The 27,181-nt window shown below is 38.6% G+C and overlaps 1 protein-coding gene across 2 annotated transcripts in view; it reads right to left on the bottom strand.

Annotated features, from left to right (window-relative positions):
* Positions 1-27,181, bottom strand: part of cog6 (component of oligomeric golgi complex 6) — a 97,920-nt gene that overhangs the window by 57,608 nt on the left and 13,131 nt on the right. For both annotated transcript variants that reach the window (XM_051665095.1, XM_051665096.1), the window contains exon 5: positions 697-808. In XM_051665095.1, coding sequence (XP_051521055.1) covers positions 697-808 — 112 coding nt within the window. The remainder of the gene's footprint in view (positions 1-696; positions 809-27,181) is intronic.

Raw genomic sequence — 27,181 nt, 5'->3', positions numbered from 1 at the left:
GTAGAACTAAACTACGAAAGCTGATTCTGTCTAAACTTATTTTTCAATTAGTCTGCACGATTTGACATGAAAATAGTTTAATCTATCAGAGAACATCAAAACTCTCAAAGAGCAATTTATCTTTTAAAAGAACGTGGCAACCCAGCAAACACAGAATGTTCCCCTAATGTTAGTGTATGGTTGCCATTTTGTTTTTGTTTTTTTGTTTTTTTACTAATTCCTAATGTTCTTGGAACAATCTGTTTAAATTTTATTTTTCTAACCATAAACTAACATTCCCAGAACATTGCAGGGAGGACTTTGCATAACAACCTAATGAGAACTTATACTGAGCTTCTTTAGTGGCTATTTTTAGGTTTTATTTTTTATAACCAAAAACTAATGTTCCCAAAACATTCTGAGAACCAAAAATAGTTTGTTTCGGGAATAGAAGTTACTCCTCTATGTTTTTTTTTCTACTGCTTCAGACAGCGAAAACTGGAAGATTAAGTTGAGAAATGCTTCTGGACAAGTTTACAGTCAGCTTCCCATGCCATCTAACTTTTGTCGGGAAAAGGGCAAGTCAATAAAATCTCCTCCATCTGCTTTTGCAAATGTATCATTTAAGGTAAAATAATGCTGCCAATGAAATGTCATGATGTTACATCTTTTTTGGGAATGGGAGAGATCTATTGTATGATGTTTATGTAAGATCACCTCAGTCACGGGACCATCTCGAGCAGAGCGTAACGTGGCCATCTCAGCGGCGGACAGCTGGAACTTTGACAGAAAGGCCTGGGCCACCTGAGCACGAACCTCCAGCCGATGACTAGAGAGAGAGAAACATACAGAATACAAAAACAACTTTATATAACTATTTCACAATTTCAGCAGGGGGAAATTCTGTGTCTTGATGGTTAAGGCACTTTTTCATTCTCTGATGTTGGCAAGTTATTTTTATTTGGACAAGACACACGTCAACACTAGATGGCAGCAATACTCAATTTAAAACACTGTTGGAAGTACAGTACACTTCCAAATCTTGAGATAAACATATCATTGGACCTTTATGTAAGATATATTTTTTTATTTTTTTTTGAAGGGATAACAATAAGATGAGATCTAAAAAATAAAATAAAAATACAAAAATAGCACAAAAGGGCAAATGGGCTCTTGGGTATAATATTTGAATAGGAACACCAGCACATCTATAAGTGTGACATCAGAATAATAGTGCTCATGATGGCTGGTGTCCTTTGAGAGCTTTTTGGATTAAGGATTAAGTTCAGTTACTACACACACACACACACACACACACACACACACACACACTATATATGGGGTAAGTTTTCACCATTAAACAGGATTTAAACAGGTGATTCTCTCGAAACCTGTCAAGAAAATGTCCTGTCCTATTTTACTACAAAATAAAATTATATTTTGCATATAGAATATTAAGCCTATTTTAAGGGCCATTAAGATTGTTATAAGGCCATTTCCAAACAATTTAAAGTCCATCATTCTACAGTGAGAAAGATTATTCACAAGTGGAAAACATTCAAGACAGTTGCCAGTCTTCCCAGGAGTGGACACAGCAGCAAATTCACCCCAAGGTCAGACCGTGCAATGCTCAGAGAAATTGCAAAAAACACAAGAGTTACATCTCAGACTCTACAGGCCTCAGTTAGCATGTTAAATGTTAAAGTTCATGACAGTACAATTAGAAAGAGACTGAACAAGTATGGTTTGTTTGGAAGGGTTGCCAGGAGAAAGCCTCTTCTCTCTAAAAAGAACATGGCAGCACGGCTTAGGTTTGCAAAGTTGCATCTGAACAAACCACAAGACTTCTGGAACAATGTCCTTTGGACAGACGAGACCAAAGTGGAGATGTTTGGCCATAATGCACAGCGCCATGTTTGGAGAAAACCAAACACAACATATCAGCACAAACACCTCATACCAACTGTCTAGCACGGTGGTGGAGGGGTGATGATTTGGGCTTGTTTTGCAGCCACAGGACCTGGGCACCTTGCAGTCATTGAGTTGACCATGAACTCCTCTGTATACCAAAGTATTCCAGAGTTAAATGGGAGGCCATCTGTCTGACAGCTAAAGCTTGGCCGAAATTGGGTCATGCAACAGGACAATGATCCCAAGCACACCAGCAAATCTACAACAGAATGGCTGAAAAAGAAAAGAATCAAGGTGTTGCAATGGCCCAGTCTAAGTTCAGACCTCAACCTGATTGAAATGCTGTGGCGGGACCTTAAGAGAGCTGTGCATAAACAAATGCCCACAAACCTCAATGGACTGAAGCAATGTTGTAAAGAAGAGTGGGCCAAAATTCCTCCACAATGATGTGAGAGACTGATAAAGTCATACAGAAAATGAGTACTTGAAGTTATTGCTGCTAAAGGTCATTCTACAAGCTACTGAATCATAAGGTGTACTTAGTTTTTCACACGTCTTTTCCATTTTGGCTTTATTTTTGTTAAATAAATCATGACATGGTGTAATATGTCATGTGTTGTTGTTCATCTGAGGTTGTATTTACCTAATTTTAAGACCTGCTAAGGACCAGATGATTTTTATTATGTCCTGATACGTAAAACCATAGAATTCAAGGAGGGTGTACTTTCTTTTTCCCATGACTGTGTATATATATATATATATATATATATATACAGATTGTTGGTGCAAGACGTGCTGGTTTGAGTATTTCTGTAACTGCTGATCTCTTGGGATTTTCACACACAACAGTCTCTAGAATTTACACAGAATGGTGCTAAAAACAAAAAACATCCAGTGAGCGGCAGTTCTGCAGATGGAAATGCCTTGTTGGTGAGAGAGGTCAACAGAGAATGGCTAGACTGGTTCGAATTGACAAAGTCTACGGTAACTCAGATAACCGCTCTGTACAATTGTTGTGAGAAGAATATCATCTCAGAATGCTATTCTGAAATGCGGGTTGGTGCTGTTTTGGCAGCACAAGGGGGACCTACACAATATTAGGCAGGTGGTTTTAATGTTGTAGCTGATCGGTGTATTATATATATATATATATATATATATACACTATATTGCCAAAAGTATTCGCTCATCTACCTTTAGATGCATATGAAATTAAGTGACATCCCATTCTTAATCCATAGGGTTTAATATGACGTCGGCCCACCCTTTGCAGCTGTAACAGCTTCAACTCTTCTGGGAAGGCTTTCCACAAGGTTTAGGAGTGTGTTTATGGGAATTTTTGACCATTCTTCCAGAAGTGCATTTGTGAGGTCAGACACTGATGTTGGACGAGAAGGCCTGGCTCGCAGTCTTCGCTCTAATTCATCCCAAAGGTGCTCTATCGGGTTGAGGTCAGGACTCTGTGCAGGCCAGTCAAGTTCTTCCACACCAAACTCGCTCATCCATGTCTTTATGGACCTTGCTTTGTGCACTGGTGCGCAGTCATGTTGGAACAGGAAGGGGCCATCCCCAAACTGTTCCCACAAAGTTGGGAGCATGGAATTGTCCAAAATCTCTTGGTATGCTGAAGCATTCAGAGTTCCTTTCACTTGAACTAAGAGGCCAAGCCCAGCTCCTGAAAAACAACCCCACACCATAATCCCCCTCCACCAAACTTCACAGTTGGCACAATGCAGTCAGACAAGTACCGTTCTCCTGGCAACCACCAAACCCAGACCCGTCCACCAGATTGCCAGATGGAGAAGCGTGATTCATCACTCCAGAGAACGCGTCTCCACTGCTCTAGAGTCCAGTGGCGGCGTGCTTTACACCACTGCATCCGACGTTTTGCATTGCACTTGGTGATGTATGGCTTGAAAGCAGCTGCTCGGCCATGGAAACCCATTCCATGAAGCTCTGTATGCACTGTTCTTGAGCTAATCTGAAGGCCACATGAACTTTGGAGGTCTGTAGCGATTGACTCTGCAGAAAGTTGGCGACCTCTGCGCACTATGCACCTCAGCATCCGCTGACCCCGCTCTGTCATTTTATGTGGCCTACCACTTCGTGGCTGAGTTGCTGTCATTCCCAATTGCTTCCACTTTGTTATAATACCACTGACAGTTGACTGTGGAATATTTAGTAGCGAGGAAATTTCACGACTGGACTTGTTGCACAGGTGGCATCCTATCACAGTACCACGCTGGAATTCACTGAGCTCCTGTGAGCGGCCCATTCTTTCACAAATGTTTGTAGAAGCAGTCTGCATGCCTAGGTGCTTCATTTTATACACCTGTGGCCATGGAAGTGATTGGAACACCTGAATTCAATTATTTGGATGGGTGAGCGAATACTTTTGGCAATATAGTGTATATATACAGGTGTATCTCAATAAATTAGAATGTCGTGGAAAAGTTCATTTATTTCAGTAATTCAACTCAAATTGTGAAACTCGTGTATTAAATAAATTCAATGCACACAGACTGAAGTAGTTTAAGTCTTTGGTTCTTTTAATTGTGATGATTTTGGCTCACATTTAACAAAAACCCACCAATTCACTATCTCAAAAAATTAGAATACATCATAAGACCAATAAAAAAAACATTTTTAGTGAATGGTTGGCCTACTGGGAAGTATGTTCATTTACTGTATATGTACTCAATACTTGGTAGGGGCTCCTTTTGCTTTAATTACTGCCTCAATTCGGCATGGCATGGAGGTGATCAGTTTGTTGCACTGCTGAGGTGGTATGGAAGCCCAGGTTTCTTTGACAGTGGCCTTCAGCTCATCTGCATTTTTTGGTCTCTTGTTTCTCATTTTCCTCTTGACAATACCCCATAGATTCTCTATGGGGTTCAGGTCTGGTGAGTTTGCTGGCCAGTCAAGCACACCAACACCATGGTCATTTAACCAACTTTTGGTGCTTTTGGCAGTGTGGGCAGGTGCCAAATCCTGCTGGAAAATGAAATCAGCATCTTTAAAAAGCTGGTCAGCAGAAGGAAGCATGAAGTGCTCCAAAATTTCTTGGTAAACGGGTGCAGTGACTTTGGTTTTCAAAAAACACAATGGACCAACACCAGCAGATGACATTGCACCCCAAATCATCACAGACTGTGGAAACTTAACACTGGACTTCAAGCAACTTGGGCTATGAGCTTCTCCACCCTTCCTCCAGACTCTAGGACCTTGGTTTCCAAATGAAATACAAAACTTGCTCTCATCTGAAAAGAGGACTTTGGAACACTGGGCAACAGTCCAGTTCTTTTTCTCCTTAGCCCAGGTAAGACACCTCTGACATTGTCTATGGTTCAGGAATGGCTTAACAAGAGAAATACGACAACTGTAGCCAAATTCCTTGACATGTCTGTGTGTGGTGGCTCTTGATGCCTTGATCCCAGCCTCAGTCCATTCCTTGTGAAGTTCACCCAAATTCTTGAATCGATTTTGCTTGACAATCATAAGGCTGCGGTTCTCTCGGTTGGTTGTGCATCTTTTTCTTCCACACTTTTTCCTTCCACTCAACTTTCTGTTAACATGCTTGGATACAGCACTCTGTGAACAGCCAGCTTCTTTGGCAATGAATGTTTGTGGCTTACCCTCCTTGTGAAGGGTGTCAATGATTGTCTTCTGGACAACTGTCAGATCAGCAGTCTTCCCCATGATTGTGTAGCCTAGTGAACCAAACTGAGAGACCATTTTGAAGGCTCAGGAAACCTTTGCAGGTGTTTTGAGTTGATTAGCTGATTGGCATGTCACCATATTCTAATTTTTTGAGATAGTGAATTGGTGGGTTTTTGTTAAATGTGAGCCAAAATCATCACAATTAAAAGAACCAAAGACTTAAACTACTTCAGTCTGTGTGCACTGAATTTATTTAATACACGAGTTTCACAATTTGAGTTGAATTACTGAAATAAATGAACTTTTCCACGACATTCTAATTTATTGAGATGCACCTGTATATATATATATATATATATATATATATATATATATATATATATATATATATATATATATATATTGTAAATCTAAATATAATTTGTATTTATTTATTTGGGGTTAAATATGTCCAGGTTTCATTAGAATCACCCAAACAGTACATAAAATATGAAATGCAAACCAGTCAAGAAAAAGAAAACATGTAACATACAAAAATATCAAGCCATTGTTTTGGCCAGGAAATATTGTAATAAATCAATTCTTCCTCATTGACTTGCTAATAATTGACTGAAAATGAAACTCTTAAATATATCTTTCAAAGATTTGATGCCATGAAGCTCACAAACTATGGGAAATTTAATGACTAATTCTATATTGAAAGCATTTATTGCACTAAGCCGGTACCTTCAGATAGGAGCTTGATTTGCTAATGGATTAATGTGGACGTGGCCTCTAATATGTTTTTTTGTTTTTTTTTAACTAATTGATTTAGCTACATTTACGTCTCTTATCCACACTAGGAAAAATGTTCTCCTCCACCGAAAACGAAGTACTATATTTTATATAGTTATTGACAGGCGATGTCTATATCTAAAAGGTGATTGGCTCTTTAACCTGTAAGCTACCTTTCTACATCCGTTGAGAGTTTCTCCCATTCATTTTAATAGAAGTGGCCCGTATTTGCTAAATAGTCTCTGGTTTAAGCCTCTTATCCACAATAATCTATTTTCCATGACTGAAAATGGAGCGTTTCTAAAACAGTCTCCATTGTCACATACTTGCTGAAATACTTGCTTTTTTTTTTTTAAAGAAAACGTTAGGAAACAAAACTGATTACTGTGGACTACTCAACACCATTAGAATATGTATGAACATATTTATAAAATCGGGACTCTTTTAAACCTTTTCTCTTATTTTGAGTCTTGTGTAATGCTAAGCATGTTAAAACACAATAAATGCTGAATTGAAACTGACAAAAAAACTGCAATGTTTCACAAGCCCTCTCTTCACCAGACAGTCAGAAAATGTCAAGAAACACAGAGAATAAAAGAGAGTTGATATCTAAAGAAAATTCCCCCCATTGCAATGACAACTTCATCTGCTGAAATCTGGCGAAAATCAAGCATCCATACTTTCCATGATACAAACTGTAACAGAAATTAAGCTTTCGAAATGAAGCTCTCGCTTAAGAAATGTTTTGCTAAACTATTTTAGATTAACATTTATGTAACACAGCAATCGAGTCCTCATTTCACATGCCATTAGCTAACATGGTACTATTCTAAATTTTATCACCTTCTTTAGTATAATATCTTACAACTCTCCCTGCAGCTGTATGCATGTACCAATGTATAACATGACAAAGGAAGCATGTAAGCTTTTATTGGATGCGTTTGGTTGTGTGGGCTTCCTTTGGGATCATATTCCATGTTTCCGGAGTTAAAGAAGCATATGACACCAGTTTTAAGCCTGAGGAAAGATATCAGACCTGGAAAATTTGAACAATGGGAACATGTCAGGGATGCATTAAGTAGCTGTAATTGCCAGCCACCCAGGATACACCTCTGCAGTGTGTGTGTTTGTGTGTGTAGAGGGCATTGTAAATGTCAGAAAGGACGTAAATCTCAACTCAAAGACATGTTGCACACGCCTGCTCATGTGTATGTGTGTGTGTGTGTGTGTGTGTGTGTGTGTGTGTGTGTGTGTGTGTGTAAGGGCAGATAGGAGCTTGCAAAAAAGAAAGATGGAATTCTAGGCATCTGATTTAAGATTTCCACACTCCAAGAAAACCACACTACTTTCACTGGAGTATAAACCACAAGTCAAAAGTTTGGACACACTTACTCATTTAACTTTTTGAAAACATTTATAGCATTTTATACAAAAAACAAACAGACAAACAAATATATTTAATCACTTTAAAAATGTCAAGTGGTGTAACCATCAAGTAACCATCAAGTCCTTGCACAACAATAGGCCCTTTTTTAAGACCGCAAGCGTTATGCGCAAGGCAATACTTTAAGTCATAAGCACAAAGTCAATGGGCATGGCCATGAAGTTTTGGTATTTTCATACAAGCATGTGCTATATCTAGGTGCAAGGGTTAGGCAAAATCACCTGAGCAACGAGCAAAAGGCGTGACCAAGTGCCATTTAATTCTGAGGTTCTTCTCTTGTTATTCAATGTCTATGTCCTACTATATAGTCCATTCCCTCAAGCACCAATGATTTAGACAAAGACAGCATATTAATAAGACGTTGGTAGTGTAAATGGACTGTATGCAATGACTTAGAAGAATTGAAAATTACATTCTTCTGTGCATTAACTGCATCCTTGATGAATGTCAGGCATATTTCCATGACAGCGACATGCTCCTTCTATGTGCATAGAAAATGTGATTCTCGTCAGAATTTGGGTGTATGCCCCATTAAATTAAGTCATTATTATTAATCATTTTCATCTACTGACACACAAATCATGGCTAGTATAAACAGTGATTGTATTGTATTTGTCTAACTGTGGACAGATTTCTAAGCTCTTCGAGATTTGTAACCCTTTCCAGTTTTATGTATAGCAACAATTCTTGACCGTAGTTCTTCTTAGATCTCCTTTTTGCGATGCATGGTCCACATCAGCAGATGCTTCTTGTGAATAGAAAACTCAAAATGTTTGAGTGCTTTTTATAAGTCAAAGTAGCTCTAACCCACACCTCCAATCTGGTTTCATTAATTGGATGCCAGGTTTGACATCTCCTAACTCTAATTAGCTTTTGTTGACATCATTAGCCTAGGGGTTCACATATTTTCTCCACAGCACTGTGAATGTTTGAATGATGTATACAATATGTACAAGAACAATACAATAATTTGTGTTTTATTAGTTAAAACAGATTGTGTTTGTTCATTATTGTAACTTAGATGAAGATCAAACCAGATTTTAAGACAAATTTATACATCCACTACAAGTTTGTGGACACCCCCTTCTAATTAACGAATTTGGTTACTCCATTAAATCCAGTAAAGAAAAATCTTAATGTTTCTTTATGTAATGGCTTGGGCTTTGTGTGCTTTCAAATTTGTGGCAACTGTTTGGGGATAGTCCTTTTCTGTTCCAGCATGACAATGCCCCTGTGAACAAAGTGAGGTCCATAAAGAAATGGTTTACTGTGTCTGGCGTGGAAGAAATTGACTGGCCTGCACAAAGCCCAGACCTGAACCCCACTGATCACTTTTGGGGTGAACTGGAACAGCAACTGTAAGTCAGGCCCCATCGACCAACATCAGTTCCTGACCTCCTGTGTCTGAATGAGAGCAAATCCCTGCAGCCATGTTACTACATACAGTATAGTAGAAAGCCTTCCCAAAAGAGTGGAATCTGTTATTACAGCAAAGGGGGAAATTGATGCCTAAGGGTTTGAAATCAAATGTTCAAGCACATATGGTGTCCACAAACTTTTGGCCATATAGTGTAAATGCAGGTAATTCCAAATGGTTCACATACTTTTTCTTGTCACTGTATACTATTGTGCAACAAGCAGCCCTATTTATATCTGATTTATTATTATTGATGCACGAAAAAGGCATCGATCCCAAGCCTAGTACATTTTCATCATCATCCAATATTTTTATTTGATATTGTTTGCAAGCTTTGTGATGCACCAAGAATGTTATGAATTATTTATTTTTTTTTGTTAACATTTTTACTGATTCATAAATTAACACAACGAAAAAACAACATATATGTATTGAATCAATCACTTTAAACATTAAACCCCCACTATATCCCCTCCCCCTACCAAACTCCACCCCACCCTGACCCCCCACGAACACCCCTGTGGTTAATAGAATATAGACACACACACACAAAAAAAAAAAAAATCACAATAATAAAAAATTTAAAAAAATACAATAATCAAGTATAATGAAAAAACAAAACAAAACAAAACAAAAAAACACTCTAAATTACTCCCTCCACCGCCCCTCCTCGAGATTATTTTTGCCCAATTTTTTATGGTAAAAATCCCTAACTCCCATCCATCTGCTCGACCCCTCCTCGAAGGCAGCCACCCTCCCCATCTCCGCGCACCACTCTGGGATCAAGGGTGCTCCATCTGACTTCCAACTCCTCAAAATAACCTGCCTACCAATCATCACACTGGTCAAAACCCAGTCCTTCATGTACTTATCCTCCAAATCCATGACCTCCCTATCTCCCAAAATACAGAGTCTGGGGCAGAACAAGACCTGAGTGCCAAACACATCACACACAAAATTTTGCACCTTCAGCCAAAATTCTTGGATCTTATGACACCCCAAAAAACATGGGTTGTGTCTCCATCTTCAGAATGGCATTGCCAGCAGATGGGTGTGTCCTTAAGACCAAGCCTATACAATTTAGAGGGGGTCCAATAAAATCTATGTAAAATCTTAAATTGCATAAGGCGAACCCTTGCATCTCTAGAGGCAGACTTGAAGTTTTTTAGAATCCTAGCCCACACTCACTTCTCCAATAACAAATTTAAATCTTCCGACCCATAATCTTTTGAGAGAATTTAAAGCTCTGTCCCCCAGACTCTGAATTAGCAGGGAGTAATACACTGATGCCTCATGACCCTTCGCAAAAGCAGCAATCACCACTCCCAGAGTATTTGCTGCTCTAGGGGGGTGCATGCTACTCCCAAAAACAGTGCAGAGCAGGTGCCGCAGCTGTAAATACTTATAAAATTGAGATCTGGGAATCCCAAAATGTTGAATCAAATTTTCAAAAGATCTCAATACTCCACTCTCATATAGGTCACCAAGTGTATTAACCCCCCTCACAATCCAATCTGACCAACAGAAAGGGGACTTATAGTTTAGGGTTCAGCCATATGCTCGAGGCAACGTTTAAATAAATATCCGAGTTAAACACTCTGGACACCTTTGTCAATATCGAGTGTAAATGCGAGATAACGGGGTATAACTTAACTTCTCCAGTTAGTTTGATAGAAAGACTTTGCAATGGCGAAATAGGGTCAAGAACTTCCTTTTCAATACAAAACCAGGGAAGGGTTCTCTCAGGTGGAAGCGACCAATGAGCCAGAATGTTATGAATTATTCATCTGCCAATGCTAAAAGAAAAATCCAAAGTGGAGGCTAACACCTCCCCCAATCAAACCTGCTGATGATCAAACTCAACAATATAGAATAAAACTCTCATTATAGAATCAAACTCTGATTATAGAATAGAGTTGTGAAGACATTAATCAATGTTTATACCTAAAATAACAGATTTGCAGTCTCACAGAACATAATACAGTGGGTTTACCCAATTATTGACTTCCATTTACTGTTACTGGGTATGTGGGTGTATGAAAGACAAAGAACATTTGTGTGGGTGTGTAACAAGGTCCCAGCCTAATTAGCAGAATGAGATAACAGACCCTTCTGAATATCAGGATTAAAACTGAGAATTCTCCACTCACAACAACAACACTATCAGAGAAAGACACATCAAATTCAAGACATTAGTTTATCTTATGACCTGAGTGGACTCAATGGACCACTCCAATTTAACTAGTTAAACTCACAAACATATTTTTTAATGAAATGGTTTAGGCTTGCCACAGTATACAGTGCTACTGGTTATACTCGGTGGAAGGGATGTTACTGGTGCAAAAGTTTATATCGGATAAAAGGGGGAAACAATATAAATGAAACTTACTTCATAACAACAGTTCCTATATCAATAGCCTAGCAAATGGAATAGCCTTAAATAAAGTATAGTCGCCTAGCGAAGAGTAAAAACATTCACTTCCTTCCCCTTACTTTATATGTCATTTAACAATATAAGAGGGAGAAATGAGAAAGTGAGATGGAGTTGAAAAATAATGCAGGCAGTTCCTGGTCTGTTTGCCTGTCCTTGGTCTCTTTTGTAGGGCTTTCATCACTATCCAGAACTGATGATATTTGACGCAAATGATTAGGAGTACAGGAAGCAAATGACACGATGACAATGACAAGCATTATGTTCAGCACAAAGAAATGTGTAGTTATTCTTCATTTAGAATAAAAGAGTACACTGCAATATCAAACCGTGACAGTCAGTTTTTTTTCACTGATATCGAAGTGCTTCCTGCATTTTTAATACAGAAGGGCAGAAGGGAAAAACATGCAGTACACCACAGTTATTCTCAACCTGGTCACACAGAATCACGTAACTATATCTACATTTTTGCTAAATGATTTTTACGTTGCTTGTTGTACATATCACAGCAGTTTCCTGATGAAATTAACACTAAAGGTGATACAATAACAATAACATGTATCCATTTTGCTGCCTAAAACAGCAGATTATCAGTTCATAAACACTTTTCACCTTGTTCCTCGCACAATGCTATCTTATGTCATCTAAACACTTTTACCATAGTGCATGATTTGTAAGGTGATACATCTTTATGTTTGTATTACATAATAACTACATTTACATTGTTCCAGCACAATCAAATTGCAAGCTAGCTCAAAAAGTACCAGAGTACGAGTCCCGAAGAGTACGCAAGTCGACAAGTGAGCCAAAAGTGTCATAGACGCATCACAAAATGACGTGGTTGCTTCAGCAAATTCGTTTTTCATAGGAATAGGATGATACGGTTATCTTCAGTTCGATATAACATATGAGGTTCACGATTTGATATAATCTCGATTCGATGTAATAAATCTTAAATGACAAAGTATGACAGAAAATTGTGTTTATATTTTTGAAAAATGTATGAGCAAAATGCACATTATAATTTCTCATCAACAAAGTTATTTAATACACAATATAAATGCTCAAAGTTTAAATAAGAGTGTCTATAGCCTAAACCTTTCTCTATAAGAAAAGATTCTCATCATTATTATAATCACATTTTAACTTTTTAAAAATAAAAAAATTTGACATTCTATCAATTTTAATTACACCATGAAATTGTATATATAATAATGATTTGAGCGGTCACTGTTTGAAATAATGTGTAGAATTTACAAGTAATAACACTGAGTTTACATTCATTTGTATAACAAGAGCACAAAATGGTACTGTCACTTTAAGAGTTCAACATGCATCTCACAGACCCAGAACAGTGCTCCGGATTATTAACAGAGAAGTCTCTTGCAATCTTTAGAGGACAAGCTGGTGAGTCTAGGAGTACATAAAGTGCGGGCTCCTCAAATCAGTTTAGCTCTTTGCAATCTAAACAGTACAAAACTGCAAGAAATAAAAATTTTACAAACCCAATCCAAATCACATTCCATGGTTTGAAAACCAATTACAATTTTTAAGCAATTTTCATGTATTACAATTAGGATTTCTTCCATCAATCTTGATGCAAGTTGTATGAAACATCATAAAATGGGGGGCTTGTCCGGGATCACTCAACTATTAGGCTATGCAGAAAGCATCGGGTAAGGCCTGTTTCACACATTGAGTCTGCAGCAAGAAGGCTGCACATTAGTGCCCGACCGATATATCGGACTCCACTGTTTACAGAGCTGACTCTGAGCTGATGGCGGCTCTGCAGACAGGGCGGAGTGAGCTGAGTGGTGTTTTCAAGGTAAGCTGCTAATTAGTTTGTGAAATACATACTGGAAAGTTAATAAACAATGACCCCATTTATATAACTAATATAACGTTAACTCTGTCCCTGACAACCATGTCACTCCTGTTTATCACATCTGTTTTCTGTTAGCCAGCTATAGTTTGTCAGTGCAGTCAGTAATATAGCAGATTGAAAGGTAAACTTCAGAGCATTTTTTTGCAGCTCAACAGACAAAGGTGCGGTGGTGGATTGTGTGTGGTGAGTGTTGATTTCAAGCTATGTTATTATCTTGTTGGTGAGACGCAATGCTGGAAAGTAAATAAAATCCGTCTTTTATGCTCCGTGAAAATGAGCTTATAGCTAACTAGCTAATCACGTAGCTACTTTCAGCTGAGTGGAAGCTAATGAGTAAACGTATTCACCAAACTGTTTTGTTCAGGATTCAATTCCAGTCGTGTCATTTATAAAATGTAATATTTAGAAGTCTGGTTTTCCAGACATTAAAATACGATACGTAATAAATGTAGATTTAGTAAATAGCATATTTGCCCTGTGTAAATAATAATATATAGGAACTGTATCTAAAATAAATGAGGGGTGATAAATAAATACTAATACAACAGGCTGGAAAAATAGACATTTATGCATTTTAATATCCTATATATATTTTGAATGTGTTGAAACTTGACACTGGGCGATACATCCTGAAAACTGCACCATTAGATCGGTTTCATGCTGAAGAGCCGCTTATGTTTTTTTTCTCTCTCGTAAAGGTAAATCAGTGTAAATGCCAACATCATCATATACTGTATGTCGAAAGGACTGATGCCTGTCAACCAAAACATGAGCTCATTGATGTCATAAAATATAAGTCTGATTTTTTATTCCATCAGTTGCTCCTGGTCAGAGTCTGCCGTAAATATTTAGTTTATAGGTAGGGTTACGTCCTACATAAATTTAATGGTGCAACGCTCAAATATTTAGTAGAGCGTAAATTGTGACTTAGTGCCCATTTACACCACAACTAGGCTAAGTTGTAAGGTACGTATAGATGGTGCAAACGGCCCCTGATGTTTATTTAGCTACTTTATTTAAATGGTCAGCATTTGACTGATACTAAACATATAGTACTGATTTTTATTTTAATTATTCTTTATTTAAATGGTCAGCAACTGACAAATACTGAACATACAGTACTGATGTTTATTTAGCTATTTATTATATTTTTATTTATTCTTTAATGTTCAGCCATTGACTGATACTAAACTTACAGTACTGATGTTTTAAGCTATTTATTGTATTTTTATTTATTCTTTATTTTCTTTGTGTTCATTTCTAGAATTTGTTGTCAATGTATAATAATAATGTCAAATGTTCTTTGATAAAAATATTTGTTTAAGAAAGCAGCCTTCTGAGTAACTTTGCATAGTAATATCGGTGCAAAATCGGTGAACAATCCACATAGAAAAGGTCTGTTTTCAAATCTCAAAAATTAAATATATCGGCCACCATATCGGTAATCGGTGAATTCTCCCCCTCTAAAATCGGTATCGGTCTCAAAAATCCCATATGGGTTGCGTTCTACTGCACATATTCATTTTGGCACCCATATTAACAAGTTGCATGGCTGCAGAAGTAGCACTAATTCTGAGCTTTACCAATGAGCCTGTTTTTGGATGTTGGCAAGCACCACTCTCATTTTCTTGAGAAAAAAAAAAAAAAAGTATGTGGCTTTTTGGATTCAGAAGGTGTAAACATTCTTTATCACACAACACTTAATATTCAGAAAGCACTGCAGCATGAGAATCGAGCAAAGAATAAAAATTTCAATAAGTCTCTTAAAAACACAAAGACCTACATCAATCCTTTAATTAAATGAATATAAATTGACTCCAGAGATCAGTGAAAGAGTTTTACAAGAAAACAAAGCCCTCAAAGAGTTGTTGTTGGTTTCATTAGGGCAACAGCACACTGGTTTAGAATAGTAACTAAGGCTTTGTTTAGACAAGCAACAAAAATTAAAATATATGGAGTATCCAACTGAAATCTGTTTGCACCATCTACCAGAAGCGAGAGGTGCGGTGCGTCGTGACAAAAGCGAATCACTCCCATTATTATTAATGTTGTTTGCGCCGCACTGACAGTAAATGGCCATTTGGCCAGTAAATGGCCAGTAAATGGCCAGTGCACCCACTGGCGCTATTCCAGCAGTGACATCAGCCTCAAGCCGTTTCGGCCGACGCGACACCGTTTGCGTCCATTGTAGACAGGATATTAGTTGTTTACAGTCTGAACAGCAGAAAACTACAAGAAATCTCATTTTTACAAACCTAATCCAAACCATATCCGTCTGTGGTTTGAAATTGGATTAAAGATTCTGGTAATTTTTATGAATTCCAAGTATTTTTTCATTCGTGATGCAACATTTATGTAACATCACACACAATGCACAGCAGTGAATGAGTACAGAGTGAGAAAAAAATAAGTGAATTCACATACAGCTATAGAAGATATGTCATTATGGAAATTTCCAGTTTTCTGTTTCCACTATGACAAATACTCTTATGACTCTCGGCATCATGCTGACATAAGTCATTTCGATGGCAACTGAAAATGATATACTGGATATTGACTACACTACATCACTTGAAAAATTATAGTGCAGACCTAATGATCGGATTTAGGTACAGTATGAAATGCAACATAACGTAGTAAGGTAATTAGCAGGACATTCTCCAGATTTAAATAGCTGAAAACCAACAGATGTGTATTATTTTTTTAAATCCTGCTTTCTGTCCTCTATGAAAGCATGATAAGCAATGTCCTGACCTGTCCATCGCACAGCTGTCCCTCTGGGTACAGGCACGGTCAGGCAAGGTTAAAAAGTAGCTGATCTTGCTCATGAAAATGTCACAGAGACAGGCTGTGTCCCAACAGGACAACACAATGCAGAGAGACACTCTCTATTCATAAAGCACTCAATGTGAGTCCATAAGGGACAATGCAGTAAATCAGATATGACTGGTTATAACCATTAGTAACTCTGGGACAAATAAAAATCACTTCTTATAATAACAATCACACTTATAAAAAAAAAAAAAAAAAGGATTTATGCTCGTTCAATTTACTTAATAAAAATTAAAGCAACACAGTTCTAGAACATTTTGACACAACTTGATTTTATTGTGTTCTATACATTTAAATTTGTAAAATAGGATTTTACTTAATCTATATACTTAATCTGAGCTGGGACTACATTAATACTTTTTGTGGTGTTAATGTAGCATTGATGAAACTGGGCAGGGGATTTCCATTTCCTTGCATGCTTTACATGGGACTCGATAGGTGGTGTAAATGTTCAAATTAAGTTTTATTTTATATGTTTTTGCACAAGATGAATATAAAGGGGAATCCTTGTTAGTGTTTAATGTTTTGTTATGTTGCGATTTTGAAGATGTTGGAGATTTGGCGATTCCCATTATGGTGAATCAGAATCAGAATCAGCTTTATTGCCAAATGTTCTCACGTATACAAGGAATTGTTTTTGGTGATAGGAGAAACAAGTGCACACAGAACATTATAGTGAGACACAAAAAAAAATAACTAGGTAAGAGTACATATAACATATAACAGAATGGCATATGTACAAGTGCAAGGTAGGGGTACACACAGTTATTGAATTAAATATGTGAATTTACATATGTACATGAGATATGTATTTACATTATTGCAATATGGGGGAGTCCTGAGGTGGTTTACTTGTTCATGAGGAAAATGGCCTGAGGGTAAAAACTGTTCTTGTGCCTGGATGTCCTGGTGCTCAGTGCTCTGTAGTGCCAGCCAGAGGGCAACAGTTTAAAGAGGGAGTGGGCAGGGTGTGTGGGGTCCAGAGTGATTCTACTGGCACATTTCCTCACTCTGGAGACGTACAGGTCTTGGAAGGTGGGCAGGGGGGCACCAATAATCCTCTCAGCAGTCCTGACTGTCAGTTGTAGTTTCCTTCTGTCTGATTTGGTGGCTGAACCAAATTATGTTATAGATGTGCACAGGACAGACTCAATAACGGCCGAGTAAAACTGTGTCAGCAGCTCCTGTGGCAGGTTGAACTTCCTCAGAAGGTGAAGGATGTACAACCACTGCTGAGCCTTCTTCACAATGGAGTTTATGTGGGTGTCCCACTTCAGGTCCTGAGAGATGGTAGAGCCCAGGAACCTGAATGACTCCACTGCTGCCACAGAGCTGTTCAGGATGGTGGCGGGCGGGGGGGGGGGGGGGATTTCTTCTGAAGTCCACTATCATCTCCACTGTTTTGAGCGTGTTCAGCTCAAGGTTGTTGTGTCCGCACCAGACAGCCAGCTGATCATCCTCCCATCTGTATGCAGACTCGTCACTGTTGCGGATGAGGCCGATGACCGTGGTGTCATCTGCAAACTTCAGGAGCTTGACAGTGGGGTCTTTTGCAGTGCAGTCATTTGTGTACAGAGAGAACAGCAGTGGAAAGAGAACGCATCCCTGAGGAGCAGCAGTGCTAATAGTGACGGTCCCAGATGTGAGTTTCCCCAGTCTCACAATCTGCTGCCTATCTGTCAGAAAGCTGGTGATCCATTGACAGATTGGTGTGGGCACAGAGACCTGGGTCAGTTTGGTTGAGAGAAGATCAGGCATGATGGTATTGAAGGCTGAACTGAAGTCCACAAAAAGGATCCTTGCATAAGTCCCAGGTCTGTCGAGGTGTTGCAGGATATAATGCAGTCCCATATTGACAGCATCATCCACAGACCTGTTTGCTCAGTAAGAAAACTGAAGGGGGTCAAGCAGGGATCCAGTGATGTCCTTCAGGTAGGCCAAAACCAGTCTCTCAAAAGACTTTATGACCACAGACGTGAGAGCGACAGGTCTGTAGTCATTAAGTCCTGTGATTTTGGGTTTTTTGGGGACTGTAATGATGGTGGAGAGTTTGAAGCAGCAGGGAAATTCACACTGCTCCAGTGATCTATTGAAGATCTGTGTGAAGATGGGGGCCAGTTGGTCAGTGCAGACTTTCAGACAGGCAGAAGAAACACTGTCTGGGCCTGAAGCTTACCTAGTCTTCTGTTTGCAAAAGACCTGGCACACATCCTCCTCACAGATCATTAGTGCAGATTGAGTAGCAAGATGGGGGAGGAGGGGGGTTCCAGGAGGTGTTGGTGTGTGTGTGAAGTGAAGATCACAGCAGGGGAGGGGTAAAACACATTCAGTTCATCAGCCATTAGTTGACTCTCTACAGAGCGAGGGGGAGGTGTCTTGTACTTGGTGATGCTTTTCAGGCCTTTCCACACAGATGCCGGATCGTTGGTTGAAAACTGTTTTTCAGCTTTTCAGAGTAGCTTCTTTTAGCCACTCTGATTTCCTTTATCAGTGTGTTCCTGGCCTGGTTGTACAATATTTTATCCCCACTTCTGTAAGCATCTTCTTTGGCATGACGAAGCTGTCTGAGTTTTTCGGTAAACAATGGTTTATCCTTATTGAATGATAACAATGTCCTAGTAGGGATGCACATATCCTCACAGAAACTGATATATGATGTCACAGTATCTGTGAGCTCATCCAGGTCTGTGGCTGCAGCCTAAAAAACACTCAAAGCAGGCTTGTAGTTCCAGCTCTGCTTCATTGGTTCATCTCTTTACAGACCTTACTATAGGCTCAGCTGATTTTAGTTTCTTCTTGTAAGTCGGGAAAAGATGAACCAGACCAGAGTCCTAAAGCTGCACCTGGGACAGAGTGATATGCATCCTTTACAGTGGGGTAGCAGTGATCAAGTATATTTCTGTCTCTGGTGGGGCATGTGATGTGTTGTTTGTATTTTGGCAGTTCACAGGTTAGCTTTATTACATTTACATTTACATTTATGCATTTGGCAGATGCTTTTATCCAAAGCGACTTACAGTGCCCTTATTACAGGGACAATCCCCCTGGAGCAACCTGGAGTTAAGTGCCTTGCTCAAGGACACAATGGTGGTGGCTGTGGGGATTGAACCAACAACCTTTTTGCTTACCAGTTCAGTGCTTTAGTCCACTACACCAGCACCACTTATTAAAATCTCCTAGAATAATAAGTGAGTCCGGATGTTGTTGCTCCATGTCTGTGATGTGGTCAGCCAGCTGTTGCAACGCTGCGCTCACACACACGCTTGTGGTGGGATATAAACACTCACCAGAATGAACGAGGAAAACTCCCATGCCGAGTAGAAAGGCTTACAGTTGATGAAGAGCGCTTCTAAATTAGGACAGCACATATTCTTCAATGCTGTTACATCTGTACACCAAATTTCGTTGAGGTAAAAGCATGTTCCACCACCTCTCGTTTTCCCCGATGATTCCGCAACACGATCCACTCTGAACAGGTGGAAGCCTGGCAGATGAAACGAGCTGTCTGGGATGGCTTCATTTAGCCAGGTTTCCGTGAAACACAGAGCAGCGGAGTTAGAAAAGTCCTTATTTGTTTGAGTGTGCAGAAGCAGTTCGTCCCTTTCGTTGGCGGGGTAGCAGACATTTGGCAGATGAATACTCGGCAGCGGAATCCTAAAGCCGCACTGAAGAAGCTTCACAAGCGCCCCGGTTTGCTTCCCTCGAGTGCGTCTTTTGGATCGCTTGTAGAGCACCGCTGCGCCTTCAACTAAGATGTTTAATAAAACATCAAACACCAGAAAACAATTATCAGGTATGCTCTGCTGAATATTCAGCAGTGCATTGCTGGTGACAATGATTGGGAAAGAGAGACAAAAAACATGACAAACAAACAAAAGTAACAAAAACACTAGAGAGCTTCACACTGAAGCAGCCATCTGCAGCGTTATCTTAAAACATCAAGAGTTGAGTTTGAGCTAACAATGAGGACAGGTAGATGTAACACACGAAATTGATTGCTTGCTTCGTTGAGCAAATGCTGTGCTAACCATAGCATAGCTCCTAACTGTATACTACACTCTGTAGTGCTACCAGCCAGCATGTATTTAGCATGCCAACATTCACTTTCACTAGTTAGGTACATAAGGAAATAAAAGAGATTTATTTGAGTTATGTTGACATGTCTAATTTAGTACATAGTACTTTTAAGTTAAGAAAACTCATTTCAAACACATAGAACCACTGTCTACAACTGAATCAAGTTCAGCCAAAGGGCTATTTTATTTTAATTGCAGTTTCAATAAATGTGAATTTTTGAGTTTGTCTACATTGTTGAAACTTATTTTTCAAACAAGCAAAGAAAAGTCCTTTGTTCCAATATACTGTCTCATTTAAAATAAGACATTGATGCATGGAATGTGCATGACACAAACGCTGATTATTATTTATTGCCATGAACAAATATCTACTGACAGCATTACGTCACCAGACCTTCTGGAGAAATGACCTCATTAAAGATTCAACAGGTTCTCTGAAGCATATCCTTGATGTTTCTCTCTCTGTTCTATCTTGTCTCCTACCTGTCTGTCTCTGTGCATCTCTCTGTGGATTTAGTCAAACTTTCTCGCTGGATGAGTACACAACTGGTGGTGACAGAGCGTAGAGCTGCCAGCTGTCCATCACAGCTTTCAGCATCTCCTCTGGTGCCAAAATCAAGGGCCGTTCAGCAAGGTCAGAGAAATAGTGGAGGCTCTCTGCTCAAACAGCACAATTATTTCCTCTTCCTGTCCTCGATTAATCACTAATGCCTCTGAACTTCAATGTCTCAGTTCATCTCTTTTATTCATGTTTTTTTTTATGCTGTGTCTTTACAATAAACGTCCCTTCCTATTGAACTAGCTCCCTGATGCGAAGGCTCCCGCTTTCTAACATACCTTCTTTTGGCCAATTACCAAGACAGAGAGTATCCTTCATGAAAAAGGCAATCCCAGAAAGCATTGTGACAAGCTCAACAGACAAAAACCAAAGAAATGGTGTCTTGCCCATTTAAACTGTACACTCAAATTTTTGAGGCAAGCGGATTTTGATTGGATTATTAGAATTTCAAAAAAAAGTATTTATCCATTCAAAAATTAAGTTGATTGATTATTGTAGATAAAAAAGAATGGTTGGCTATCCACAGGAATGCGCTGTTATACATAAATAAAAGCTAATTATTTCATAAATGTATGCGCAATTAACATCTGACAATTATGCTGAGACTATCCAAAGTCTAATATCAGGTTTTTTCCACATTAAATTTTTGTTTTTTTTGACAGGCACCCAAGCAAAATTTTGGGCGGACAAAGCAAATTCAATGATATTCATCTTGCGTTCGGCACTTCATAGAGCTCCATTCACACCGCCAGCAACTTTGTAGCTTGGTGTCGCTAGACTCTAAGATTTGTGTAGCAAGTGGCTGTTCCTACTGTTTGTCGCTGTAATGTTATTGGAAGACTGCACGTCTGGCCATAGCTTTTGAAAATATGATCACGGATGAGACCTAATACCGGTAAAATTAAGATATCATTACAGTATTGACAAGGAATCAGTTATCTTGTCTCTAAAAATTTACATTCCGCAGTGTTTTATAAAACGTGCAGCAGTGTTCAGTGCATTAAATCATTAACAAGTTGATTAATCTATCAATATAAATAATTAACAAGATGATCAATCTATCATGAATGAATGAATCAAACTCCCTCGGAATGCAGACAGGTTCTGACATGCTTTTCCTTGTATCATTGTTTTATTATATCCACGCATGTGGTTACAGACAAGTAAAAATCCCTCACGAAGCTGAAACTTCTCCATCTTGCCTGCACTCCTCTCCAGTCTGCCAGGAAACAGATGACGTGAGCTCTGCTGTCTTCACTCTTATTGGTAGTTGCTCACGAATGTCATTCGTCATTTGCATAAAGTTAAAATGTTCTCAACTTGTCTTGTTGCTCTCCATGACGATCTCTGTCGCCAACGGCCGCAGTAGCTCGTGTCGCCGAAAGTCGCTGTGCTTACATTGAAAATGAATGGGGACGTTCCGCTGTCTCGTGTGATGACACCTGCGGTGTGAACTGGGCTTAAGCGCTAAATCTGCGCCACATGATTGAAGCCTGGGTTTCACATGAGTGCCACAGTCAAATTCAGAATGTTCCAGATCCTTAGATTATCAAAAATAAGTTGTGTATCCAATGTACAGTTGAAGTCAGAAGTTTACATACACCTTAGCCAAAAACATTTAAACGTATTCCCTTTCTTAAGTCAGTTAGGATCACTACTTTATTTTAAGTGAATGTGAAATGTCAGAATAATAGTAGAGATAATGATTTATTTCAGCTTTTATTTCTTTCATCACATTCCCAGTGGATCAGAAGTTTACATACATTTTGTTAGTATTTGGTATCATTGCCTTTAATTTGTTTAACTTGGGTCAAATGTTTTGGGTTGCCTTCCACAAGCTTCTCACAATAGATTGCTGGAAGTTTGGCTCATTCCTCTAGACAGAACTGGTGCAACAGTGTCAGGTTCGTAGGCCTCCTTGCTCACATGCTTTATCAGTTCTGCCCACAAATTTTCGGACTGAGGTCAGGGCTTTGTGATGGCCACTCCCGTACCTTGAATTTGTTGTCATTAAGCCATTTTGCCACAACTTTGGAGGTTTTTGCGACCGAGCTTTAACTTCCTGGATGATGTCTTAAGATGTTGCTTCAACATATCCACATAATTTTCCTTCCTTATGATACCATCTATTTTGTGAAGTGCACCAGTCCCTCCTGCAGCAAAGCACCCCCACAACATGATGCTGCCACCCCTATCCTTCACAGTTGGGATGATGTTCTGCGGCTTGCAAGCCTCACCCTTTTTCCTCCAAACATAACTATGGTCATTATGACCAAACAGTTCAATGTTTGTTTCATTAGACCAGAGGACATTTCTCCAAAAAGTAAGATCTTTGTCCCCATGTGCACTTGCAAACTGTAGTCTGGCTTTTTTATGGTGGTTTTGGAGCAGTGGCTTCTTCCTTGCGGGGTAGCCTTTAAGATTATTTTGATATAGGACTCATTTTACTGAGAATATAGATACTTATCTACCTGTTTCCTCCAGCATCTTCACAAGGTACTTTGCTGTTGTTCTGGGATTGATTTGCACTTTTCGCACCAAACTACATTAATCTCTATGAGACAGAATGCGTCTCCTTCCTGAGCTGTATGATGGCTGCATGGTCCCATGGTGTTTATACTTGCATACTTTCTTTTGTACAGATGAACGTGGTACCATCAGGTGTTTGGAAATTGCTCCCACGGATAAACCAGACTTTTTTTTTTTTTTTTTAAGTCTTTGCTGATTTCTATTGATTTTCCCACGATGTCAAGCAAAGAGGCACTGAGTTTGAAGGTAGGCCTTAAAATACATCCACAGGTACACCTCCAATTTAGTACACCTCCTATCAGAAGCTAATTGTCTAAAGGCATGACATCATTTTCTGGAATTTTCCAAGCTGTTTAAAGGCACAGTTATCTTAGTGTAAGTAAAATTCTGACCCACTGGAATTGTGATATAGTCCATTAAAAGTGAAACAAACTGTCTGTAAACAATTGTTGGAAAAATTACTAGATGTCCTAAATGACTTGCCAAAACTATAGTTTGCTAATATTAAATCTGCGGTGTGGTTAAAAAAACGAGTTTTAATGACTTCAACCTAAGTTTATGTAAACTTTTGACTTCAACTGTATACCTGATATGCAACTAATTAATTACACTAAATATGAATGAATTGCAATTATGTAATACACCAACTTCACGCCTGTAGATGACCGTGTACATCAACTACCACCGAAGACCATTTTTGACACAGGAAAAACCCTAAATATGTCTATGTTTTTGTTTGATCAGTCATTGTTCATTTCCTGTGGTGCTGAAATGCAAGGGTGTAGATTTGGCTTGAACTTTGGGGGGGTTGCAGCGTGAAGCATTTACATGCAGATAGTGCTAAAACCTCAGCTGAATAACTGAGCAACTGTCCCACATCGTCTTCAGGTGATTGTTTGTGCTCTTGAATTGCTTGTGTTGCTGTATTTCTCACTTGTACATCTCTGTACAATCGCTGGATGTAAATACGTTGCACACAGAGGACGCCTTACACAATGGTAAAGCAGTGCTCAGCATTCTGCAAGCTTCAAAACATATGTACTTACACTTTTGGAGCTCATCACAGAGATCATTTTTATACTTTTACTAAATTACATTTGTTGTGATAAATCGCTTTATTTTATTATAAAGAATAGTAGTTTGCTATAACTCGACACTTTTGCTATATACGATACCAGAAGATTGTTAGCCCCCTGAGATTTGACCGGAAATACGTTGGCTACGTTCCGTGCATGGAGTCCATTGAGCTTTGAGCCCAGGGTTGCTGCAGAGTTTTTAAAATCAAATTTAAGACTTTTTAAGACCTACAGTTGAAGTCAGAAGTTTACATACACTTAGGTTTAAGTCATTAAAACTAATTTTTTAACCACTCCACAGATTTCATATTAGCAAACTATAGTTTTGGCAAGTCGTTTAGGACTTCTACTTTGTGCATGACAAGTCATTTTTCCAAAAATTGGTTACAGACAGATTGTTTCACTTTTAATTGACTATTTCACAATTCCAGTGGGTCAGAAGTTTACATACAGTTAACTGAGCCTTTAAGAAGCTTGGAAAATTCCGGAAAATGATGTCAAGCCTTTAGACAATTAGCCAATTAGCTTCTGAAAGGACGTGTGCTGAATTGGAGGTGTACCTGTGGATGTATTTTAAGGCCTACTTACAAACTCAGGGCCTCTTTGCTTGTATCATGGGAAAAATCTAAAGAGATCAGCCAAGACCAATTTTCAAATGCCTGAAGGTACCATGTTCATCTGTACAAACAATAGTAAACAAGTATAAACACCATGGGACCACGTAGCTATCATACCGCTCAGGAAGGTGACGCATTCTGTCTCCTAGAGATGAACGTAGTTTGATGGGAAAAGTGCAAATCAATCCCAGAACAAAAGCAAAGGACCTTGTGAAGATGCTGGAGGAAACAGGTAGATGAGTATCTATATCCACAGTAAAACGAGTCCTATATTGACATAATCTGAAAGACTGCTCCAAAACTGCCATAGAAAAGCCAGATTACAGTTTGCAAGTGCACATGGGGACAAAGATCTTACTTTTTGGAGAAATGTCCCCCCTAATGAAAGAAATATTGAACTGTTTGCCATAATGACCATTGTTATGTTTGGAGAAAAAAGGGTGAGGCTTGCAAGCCGAAGAACACCATCCCAACCGTGAAGCATGGATGGAGTGGCTATCACAAAGCCCTGACCTCAATCCGATAGAAAATTTGTGGGCAGAACTGAAAAAGCTTGTGCAAGCAAGGAAGCCTACAAACCTGACTCAGTTACACCAGTTCTGTCTGGAGGAATGGGCCAGAATTCCAGCAATTTATAGTGAGAAGCTTGTGGAAGGCTACCCAAAATGTTTGACCAAAGTTAAACAATTTAAAGGCAGTGCTACCAAATACTAACAAAGTGTATGCAAACTTATGACCCACTGGGAATGTGATGAAAGATGTAAAAGCTGAAATAAATAATTCACTCTACTATTATTCTGACATTTCACATTAATAAACTAAAGTAGTGATCATAACTGAACTAAGATTGTATGAATGTTTTCTACGATTAAATGTCAGGAATTGTGAAAAACTGAGTTTAAATGTATTTGACTAAGTTATCTAAGTATGTAAACTTCTGACTTCAACTGTATTTCAAGACCTGAACAAATAAAATTAATACCGTATTCCCATACCAAAACAAACCAACACAATCTCAAAATAAATCATGTATTACAGACTCTTACTTAAACAGGCAGTGGCACACATTCAACATGGCCTTAACATTGCTTATCAGTAAAACAGGGAAGGCTATATGCAAGTTTAAAATACTCAAGACATGTTTTCCACATATGTATCACATTAAAATTGGTGTACATACCATTACATAAATAGATACAAATTAGAGGTTGACCGATATTGGATTTTGCTAATTCGATAATGTGTTGAAAGAAAGCCAGTTAATCTGGCAATAGTTTTTTTTTTTTTTTATTAGTAGCCTATATTAAATGTTGTTAGTCTTTCCTTCCTGTGATGGGGAGGGCCAGACAGAGGCTACAAGAGTCCAAATTTAATTAAATTCCATATGCACTTTTGCAGATTTTATTATTAGTGTGGAATTTTTAACTTTAAAGGCACTTTAAAATACACCAGGGGCTCTTATTTTGAAATGTTTGCGCTTCACTGCTTCCAGCTGCTCATTCAAACAAATAAGGGATATAAAATGTGGACTCCTTCAAAAATCTACAACATATTACAATATAAACAATTACAAGTAAACACTGTCATATTTCATCAACACTCTATCATCAACAGTTGATCTTTAGTGATAGTTTGTCATAAATTTACGATATGGCTTAATGATTGTGAACTGCTCTGCAACAGCTGGAAACACTCACAAGCCCCCACGTGCTTGGAGAAAATATAACAGTGTTGCGTTTTCACTTTGAAGAATGCAGCGCATGCATTTATTTAATTAAATCATAATCTTTTGAAGTTTGATAATCACATTAGGTCATATCACGATTCCTGTCTTTCCGCCCCCAAAATTTAAGACCTCTTTAAATAAAAATGAAGACTTTTTTTGTATCATTTAAGATATTTAAGACTTTTGTGACCTTATTTATGACCTTACATTTTGGAAAACTGAATTTAAGACATTTTAAGACTTTAAGGATCTGCGGGAACCCTGG

This window comes from Myxocyprinus asiaticus, chromosome 31, assembly GCF_019703515.2.
Source record: "Myxocyprinus asiaticus isolate MX2 ecotype Aquarium Trade chromosome 31, UBuf_Myxa_2, whole genome shotgun sequence".
Taxonomy (NCBI): domain Eukaryota; kingdom Metazoa; phylum Chordata; class Actinopteri; order Cypriniformes; family Catostomidae; genus Myxocyprinus; species Myxocyprinus asiaticus.
This window is presented reverse-complemented; position numbering and strand designations above follow the sequence as displayed.